The sequence below is a fragment of the Rhinopithecus bieti genome, unplaced genomic scaffold, assembly GCF_001698545.2.
Source record: "Rhinopithecus bieti isolate Rb0 unplaced genomic scaffold, ASM169854v2 scaffold_2453, whole genome shotgun sequence".
Classification (NCBI taxonomy): domain Eukaryota; kingdom Metazoa; phylum Chordata; class Mammalia; order Primates; family Cercopithecidae; genus Rhinopithecus; species Rhinopithecus bieti.
This window is the reverse complement of record NW_016804447.1, coordinates 852,257-861,789: the sequence shown is the minus strand read 5'-3', so window position 1 is coordinate 861,789 and position 9,533 is coordinate 852,257. Positions and strand designations below refer to the sequence as shown.

Sequence of the window (9,533 nt, the reverse complement as noted above, 5' to 3'; positions counted from 1 at the left end):
GTCATATTTAAATACTCCTGTCATTTTGAATACTAATTTTTCTTTCTTGCTGTCCTTTTACAGACCAGTAGCTTTAATTTTGCTGTAACATGTTCACATATAATTCTCCTGATGTTTATTTGATATTAAAGGTGGTAAAATTATTTTGGTTTCTTTAATTCCATTAAAGAAGTAGAGAACTGGTTTTAAAAAAAATACTGGTGTAGAGCAATTTGGGAAAATTGGAACTCATTTGAAATTATAATATTTAAAATATTAAAGTAAATATTTAAAATATACTTTTAATTTGGTTACATGTGGATTATAAGCCAGTATTAATGAATACTTTACAATTAGTTTAAGAGACAAATATATAAATAAATAACTGAAGGCAGCATGTAATAAATTGGTACAAAGCTTTTGGGTGAGAGATTACACTGTAGGGATGGGGCATTTAAGATAGGTTTTGGTATGAAATGAGAACTTTGAGGTTAGAGAAACCACAGCAGGTCATATTTGGGAGGGGAATATCTGGTTGTATAGTTCAGCTGAATAGTGATGGGCTTTTGTGGCACACAGGCCATATAGAGCTTTCTTCTTGCCACAGTACACTCAGTTACCTGATTTCATTGTAAAAGGTTAGAAATTTGTTTCATCTCTGGCTTGTGGGTAGTAGATAAATGGTTTAGAAGAGAATTTTTTTTTTAATCAAAACTGATCATGCATTGACTCTTCCTCTGCAACTAACTAGCTTTGGGATATGGAGCAGATTCTTCCCTTACTTCCGTTTTCCTCGTCTGAGAGAGGGGGTGATGACCACCAACTCTGTGGCACTTAAACGAAATAATGCATACCAGCTATCTAGCATTAAGCCTGATGGACAGTAAACATACAGCAAGTGTTCCCACAGTAATATTTGCATTGTGATGTGGAGACTTTTTAAATGTTGGGCTGAACAATTAAAATTAAATAAGCCAGATAATACAAATGAAGTATTTTTTTCTTCAAGTAGTAGAATCATCAAAGCTGTGATTAAAGATAATTCTTGCATTAGGGAACAAGGTGGGTTAGATGAAAAAAAAAATCAGCTACAGACAGGTATCAGTTAAAAGTCTACTGCTATCACAGTAGCTGTAGCTTTGTAGCTTGAAGTAAGAACCAGAAGGAAGTAGTAGCAGGAGAAATAAAAAGGAGTGGACACATTGAGGAGGCTGTTCAGAAGGGAAATGTATAGGACTTCGGAGCTAATAGTAGAGAGATGATCAGGAAAAATAAGTATTAAAGTGAAATTTTAGACTTACATCAAAATGATTAGGGTAATGTTGATGCACATTACATGGGCAGTGAAGAGGCGGCTTCCAGGCTTTCATCCATTAAGGTTTAGTACTGATAAAACATTTGGGTAGAATTTTTCAGCAGTGATGGAAAGCTTTGAAAAACAAAATGGAAGATGCGGATTTGAGAATTAACCTCCCTAGAAGCAGGAGGAGATGGCATCATCAAGGGAGAGGAGTATAGAGAGGCGTTATGAAAAACAGACTTTAAATAGGTATATAGTGTGATTTTTATTCATTATATAATGAAAGAAAAGGTAGTAGTGTCACTGAAAATAATAATGATTTTAGCATTAACTCTCATTCTGATAGAATGCTTATTTTAACAATAAGTTATTTTTTTTCTTTCATGGTTAAAACAATATAGGTGATGAAACAACATCTCAGGTAAGGGGTTGACTACACTTGGCTTTTTACCTTAAAAGAAGAACACATTTGTGATTTTGGTGTTATTTAAAACTAATGTCTGATTCTGTACCAAAATGGTGAAGTATATATAGTTTATTCTCCTTTGCCACCCAGGGATTCTTTGAAAGCACTGCATTTCCAAAAGAGAAGGTTTAGAGAAGTTCTAGAGTAACTGCTAAATGGAGAACTATCAAATGAGAACCATACATATTAGTTCTGTTTTGTAAAGGGGAGGGTGAAAAGTGAATTTAAGTCTATAAAAATGAATTATATGTAATTCTCTAAATTCCAGATATCAGATCCCATGATTTCTAGGCCTGCCAGTTCACTTAAATGGCATTAACCATTATTTTTTTTAAATTATTGATGTTTGGATTCAACATTTCCTTTTAGGTGTTTCAAAATCTTGAGTGCTAATGGTGAGGCAAAAGTGTTCAGACCAAGGGACCGTGATGATATTGTAAAAACTGTGATTGAACCGATGGCATCAGAAGGCTTGAGAACCATATGTCTTGCATTCAGAGATTTTCCAGCAGGAGAACCAGAACCAGAGTGGGATAATGAAAATGATATTGTCACCGGCCTTACATGCATTGCTGTTGTGGGGATTGAAGATCCTGTGAGACCTGAGGTGGTGAAACATTCTGTGTTCTGCATGTGCAGAATCTCGTAACTATAGAGGACCTAGGCCTTAATTGTAACCAGTTTTCTAGTAAAATTCTTGGTGTTTGTGATTTTTTTTTTTCCTGTGTGAACCCAAGATAAGTGAAATAATAGTACCTACGGTGCCATATGCTAGCTTTTTAAGTGAAATAATAGTACCTACGGTGCCATATGCTAGCTTTTGTGGTTTTTAAAGACAGCCTCTCTTTGGGATCCTATGTGTTCATAGCACCATAACCTAGCACAGTGCCTTAAAGTGGGTAGAATTTTCAGTTATTATTTATCTTAAATAATAGGTGCCATTCAGTTATTTGTTTTCAGTCTGTAGACTAGCATTGTCTAGTAGAGCTTTCTGTGATAATAGAAATGTTCTGTATATTGTTCAATATAGTAGCCACTCGCCATGTGTGACTACTGACATGTAGTTTTCAGTGGGTAGTGCAACTGAAAGACAGGATTTTTAAATTTTATTTAATTCAAATTAAAATATCTTGCTAGTAGGTGTCATATAGGATGGCGTGCAGCTCTAGACTGATTTTGCTCTTTAAATTTTTTTTTTTGCTGTTTGGTTTTTTATGTTTTTTAAGTTTGTTGAACAACTACTGTGTGCCAGGCACTATCCTAAGGTTCTCGAGACTTAAGAGTTTTGAGATCTGATCCCTGGCCTCAAAGAAGTTACTGTCTTATGTGGAACGAACCAAACACATGATTATTGCAACCCAGTATATTAGTACCTTGCTGGGTATATACAGAGCATGTTATATGAGCAGGGAACACGAGTTCCCAACTTACCCTAATAGCATCTTTTTATTGAGTTCTCACTGTGTGCCATATACTTAAGCCACATGCTTTACATGTAATTTTTTTAAATGTCTAACTTTGTGAGGTATGCATACTATTACTCTTATTTGGCAGATTTTTAAAAATCGAGAATGTATAGAATGTTAGACCGTACACCTAGTGTGTTAAAATACCAGCTTTGTCTAAAACACATGTGCTTAAAAGACTACTGTGTTGTATTAACCACTGGAGGGGTCAGGTAAGACTTCCTAGAGGTTAATTACCTGATCTGATTCTTAAGGAGGAAGCATTATCTAAACCAAGAAAGAGAGTGAGCAGTTAAGTATATCTTGAGCAAAGAAGCAACATAAATAACAGCACTGGTAGAAAACCACTGTTGTTCAGTGACTTTATCAGCTAATTGATTCAAAACCTAATATGTAGCACTCTTCTAGGAACTGGAAATACTGCAGTGACCAGAATAGTCTTGAGATTTATATTCTAGAGGAAGAAGACAGCTAAGTAGGTAGAATGATAGATACATGGATACCGTGTCAAGTGAAAATGAATTCTGAGAGGAATAAGACTTGGTGCCTGTTCTCATAGGCCTTATATTCTGGGTGGCAGGATGGCATTTCGGGGGGATGATATTAAATAAGACAATTACTAGTGCAAAAGGGCTGTATATATAAGATATGCACAGTATAATGAAATAAAGTAATGGAGGGAGACTGCATTAGGAATTTCTGAGGATGTGGCATTTAAGATGCAATCTGATGGTTCACAGTGGGTCTGCCATGTAAATAGCTGCAAGAAGAGCATTCCAAGCAAAATGAGAAATGCAAGTGAAAGTGAGAAAAGTATTTAGCTATTTTAAAGGTGGAAAGAAGGCCAGTGTGGCTGTAAGTGTAAAGAAGAAAGGGGAGACGAGATGATCTCTGGCCTTAGTGGGCTGTGAGGGCTCTGAATTTTCTGAAATTCAGGCTGGGAGGTGATATGATTTATGTTGTTAAAATACTATTTTGATTACTGTGTAAGACAGGGATTAGAGATGAAGAAGAATAGAAGCAGGGAAGTTAATGAGTATTGCAGTGATTCCAGGCAAGGGATGATCATGGCTTGGCCTACAGTTGTGGCATAGGAGATGGAAAGAAAGGAATGATTTCAAAGTGAGCGGAGATAGAACCAATAGGAAGTAATATATTGAGTTTGGATATTCCATTTTTGACATTGTTGAGGTGTCTGAGACATCCAAATGTATGTCAAGCATTTGGACCTCAGAGTCTGAAAGTGGGCTAGTCTGAAGAAATCACTGATGAAACTAAAGATCTTTTAGAGAAAGTGTGCAGCTAGGGAAGAAGGCTTTTACGACTAAGAGGTTGCCACAGTTAGAAGTCTTATAAAGGAGATGGAACCAGTCTCTAACTTGTATAACTTGGTGGTGGCTGATAGAGGGTTACCAGTGTAATAAGATAATCAGAAACAGCAGCCTGTTGAGAGATCAAGATAAATTTGGTTTGGGGTTTTGTAATTTCAAATGCTTATAAAATAGCCAGGTGGGTAATATTTGCCATTTGGTCACAGGAGAATCATTCAGAGGTTTTTTTTTTTGTTTTGTCTTGTTTTTGTTTTTTTTAAGGTAGAGGTCTTCCTATGTTGCCCAGACTGTAGTACAGTGGCTTTTCACAGGCAGGAGATCATGGTGCACTGCAGTCTCAAACTCCTGGCCTCAAGCAGCCTCCCACCTCAGCCTCCTGAATAGCTGTAATTACAGGCATGCACCACTGTGCCTGGCTTTTCAAAGTTCTATACACTGACTTATGGTTTAAACTTTAACATTAAATCAGGATGTCTGCAACTTTCATTCTTTGGAAGACAAATCAGTCTATTATCATGCTCTTGGCATTGCAGTTGATGGAGAGTTTTATCTTTTTAAAGCATGTAAATGGCACTTGTTTCTCAGTATCACAAAATGAGATGGGTATTTATATACTAAATTGAGACGATGTCATATGAAACAGCTTTCTCTGAGTTTCTCTATTTTGTACAGTGCAGTTCTGGTGGAGGGATTCTTGAATAATTAGATGTCTAGAACAAATCCAGTTTTTATTGCATATGTATAAGTACTTGGCCTTGCTTTAGTTTCTTAAATGTAAAAGTAGAGATAGTTTGTGAGTTTTAAGCTGGAAGCATCTGATGATTAGTAGGCAGTTAATAAATGTTAGTGTGCCTTTCTTATGTATTATTTGCCACATAGTTTTAACCTGAGACCAGTTTCTCCCTTTTACTCATTGTTTCCCTGTTCAGATGATCCTGGGATACTACCTAATCAAGGACTGCTTAGATATAAAAATTTAAAATAGATTTTATCTCAAATGAGATAACAGGAGATACATACCTGTATAAAACAGACAAGTGTTTTTAGTGTCAAATATATATATATATTTTTTTTTTGAAAAAATAATTTCAGCAGGCCCTGTCCTTTTGCTCATCACTCTGGCACTAGGACCTAAGCACAGTGCCTGGCATTCAGTAAATATTAGTTTGAGTAAATGCATGTGATGTCGCCCTCCAATGATTTGAATCACTAAGAGTTGACTGGGTAGAAGAAAATAACTTTTCTGATGTAAATCTTAAAACTTATAGATAAATATGTATTTAAATTGCAATTAATTACATCGCATACATGTTTTAAAACATGGTACCCTGGGCCAGGCATGGTGGCTCACACCTATAATCCCATTACTTTCGGAGACTGAGGCAGACAGATCGCCTGAGCTCAGGATTTCAAGACCAGCCTGGGCAACATGGTGAAACCCCGTCTCTACCAAAAATACAAAAAATTAGCCGTGCATGGTGGCATGCACCTGTGGTCCCAGCTACTCAGGAGGCTGAGGTGGGAGGATCACTTGAGCCTGGGAGGCAGAGGTTGCAGTGAATCAGCATTGTACCACTGCACTTTATCCTGGGTGAGGGAGTGAGACCCATCTTGGGGGAAAAAAAAAAGTACCTTGTCTGGAATGTGCACCCCTTAGAAAATGTCCCCTTGCTATTATTTATCCCAAAGATACTTAATTCAGCAGTTCAGTAAATACTAAGCTCCAGTCACATGCCTGGTGCTTATTTGTTAAATGAACAAAAGGCATACTAGGTATTGATGATGCAAAGGTAAGGTAAAGGTCCTGCCTTCAAGAAGCTCATTGAAGATTCAGGTAAACAATAACTATAGTATGACTTGATGACCTGTAATAGAGGTATGTATAAGATGAAGGTGCAGTTTTGTCTAAGTAGACCAAGAAAGCTCCAGATAAGTTAGATTTACACTGGATTTAGGATAGACTTCACAAACAGGTAGACTACAGTCCAAAGTTAGCCTTCAGTCAGGTTATCTTTGTTGGGGGAGGCGGGGTTAGAAACATTAAGTATGAAGAGATTACGCACAAATCTGTGTTTCTTGCTTTTGCAATAACAGGTTCTGTTAACATTGGGCTCTCATTTCATCATGGCAGAAATAGGCTGGAGCTAAATAGCTCTTTCATTAGGCATTTGTCTTGGGGGTTTATCATTTTCAGCATATTTTCTTCATATATATTACCTCCATGATCCTGTAGGCATTTTAATTTGCAACCCCTGCTCCAGTAGGATCTGTGTGGATTTTCTAGGTGAAAGGAACTGTAGTAGTACAGGCACAGTGATTCTGTTACACGGAGAACTTTGTGGTTTGTCATAACAGCTGAGGAATCATCGTATATTTTAAGAAAGTGTATTTCTGTTTTAAAAAATAAACTCTACCATCAAGTATATCATATGTTTTAAAGGGGGAACAAACTTTAATTGGCAGGGTACCAATTAAAAAGCCATTGAAGTAGATTGGACAGCAAGCAGCAGAGACATGATGCAGGGCAAATTTGAGGTAGAATCCACGGGACTTACTGGCTTCTAAGGATGTAGGGTAAGAGAACTGAAAGAAGAGGTACAGGTGACTCTTAGGTTTCTGCTAGATAGGTAAGGGAAACATGGTTTTGCTTTTAGACACCTGAATCGATACCCACTTTTCAGGTGGAACTATGAATCCTTTTACAGTAAGGTAGGGGCAGGATGTGGATTCTAAAGTCATTAGAATACGATGGAATTGAAGGTATGGGAGTAGGTAAGGTAACGCTTAAAAGATATGGATTGTGAGCCATCCTTAGCCCTAAACAAAGGATACCAACATTTTACTCTGGTGTAATCTGGGTAGTAAAACCAGAAAGGTAGAAAACCAATCAGAAAAGAATTGCCTAATGGTTGCCAGGGGGGAAGCGTGCTTTAAAAAGCCTTCTGTAAATAAATCCTGCAAACAAATTAGTAGATGACAACTGGAAACGAAGCCTGAGCTAAGTCTGGCAGTGGAATTGGAAAGAGATTATTGAAAATAGTGCAAGAAAAGAAATATTGAGTATTGGAAATGAAATCAGTCATGAAGTCATTGTATCATTGTCATCATTTGGGGGACTATAAAGTAATGCAGTTGTGTGCAGTGAAATATTTTCCCTCTAAAATACCAATTTAACTTTGTAATTTTTTTTAATGTAAACCAGGTGCCAGATGCAATTAAAAAGTGTCAGAGGGCTGGAATTACTGTGCGGATGGTCACTGGTGATAATATTAATACTGCTCGGGCCATTGCTACCAAATGTGGTATTTTACATCCTGGGGAAGATTTTCTGTGCCTAGAAGGTAAAGATTTTAACAGAAGAATACGAAATGAAAAAGGAGAGGTAAAGATTTATTTATTTATTTATTTTTGGTTGACAGATGTTTAATATATTAGGAATTTAATTCAACAAACACATACTGAATATGCACTATGTTAGGCACCACGCATGAAATAAATGCAGTCTATACCTTAGGAAGCAAAATACTAGTGTTCTAAGGGATAAAAGAGAGAAGTAATAAATTGGTCCTAAAGGAAGTAAACATTTCTTGCTATGAATGCTATATGAAAGTAGTGGCGATGAATCTAGGCCAATTTCAGAAGTACAATATGTATAAGGGAGTAATGGGAGATGGGTTGGAAAGGCTGATATGGAGCATATTTCAGGGGACCCCAAACTCTCTGAACTTCTTATGCTCAATTAAGGAAGTTCTATTTTCATAGGCAGTAGGGGGATTTTTTAAATTTGGTCTTATAAATAAAAAACTGGCTTTTAGACTTGAGTATGCATCAGAGTCACCTAGCAAGATTATTAAAACACAGATTGCTGGACCTGCCCCACAGTATTTGCTAAGGTAGATCTGGGTCCATGCCCAAGAATTCATGTTTCTAATAAGTTCCCAGGAGTTTCTGATGGTGTTGCTCTGTGGACCACACTTTGAGAGCTACTGATAAATATGCCAGATAGCTCATTAGGATTTAAGAAACTATGTTTGGGCGTATTTTAACTTTGATTAAACATTTATAGATTGAGCAAGAGAGGATAGACAAGATTTGGCCAAAGCTTCGAGTACTTGCAAGATCATCTCCTACTGATAAGCATACACTGGTTAAAGGTAAGTCGATTTTTCAGTTATTTCACAATTTCTTAATACAGAAATGTGTTCTGCTTCCTAAAATAGTAATAGGTACTGAATATTAGATTGAGTAATGGATATCATGTTTTAATAAAATCTAAATACATTTCCTTTGATATCTTAGGTAAATTGTGTTCCTAAGTGATTATCTGAAGTGTTTAAGACAGGATATTGCTCTGAATATGCCCTTAGTTTCTGAAGTAGGTTCTCACCCAACATCTAAGCAATTTCCATTTCTATGTTTGTTTAATTATTTATTTTAACCTTGAGTCTATAAAAACGAATAGTCAGGATGTTCTTCAGAATCATCTTATTAAAGAGTAATGTTTTTATAACACAAATATTTACTTGTATTTAAGGTATAATTGACAGCACTGTCTCAGACCAACGCCAGGTTGTAGCCGTAACTGGTGATGGTACAAATGATGGCCCAGCACTAAAGAAAGCAGATGTTGGATTTGCAATGGTAAGAATTAACTCATTCAAATATCCAAACATAATTTATGGACTGGTTTGTTTGTTTGTTGACTGAATTACTATGGATTTTAAACACTGTCCCTCAAGATTAGTTTGAGGGATAATTAATAAACATAAATTGGTTTATAAGTCTAATTAGTTTATGCATTAGCTTTATTTGATGTCATGAAATCTGACTAGATTGTTTCTTTTGAACAATTTAATAATATTATATGTTGACTTTGTATTCTGTTTTTTAATGTCTGTCATCTTACCTGAACCTTTAACAACCCTTTTACGCAGGACACAGGCTTAGAACAGTTGTATTTAAATTAAAAATATAATTGAGACTTTTCCATT

General features: G+C 36.2%; 1 protein-coding gene across 1 annotated transcript in view; it reads left to right on the top strand.

The window, feature by feature from the left end:
• The window catches only part of ATP2B1 (ATPase plasma membrane Ca2+ transporting 1), a 70,012-nt gene that overhangs the window by 53,493 nt on the left and 6,986 nt on the right, over window positions 1-9,533 (top strand). Inside the window, 4 exon segments of the mRNA XM_017868367.1 lie at window positions 2,115-2,352; window positions 7,745-7,924; window positions 8,609-8,696; window positions 9,077-9,183. Coding sequence (XP_017723856.1) covers window positions 2,115-2,352; window positions 7,745-7,924; window positions 8,609-8,696; window positions 9,077-9,183 — 613 coding nt within the window.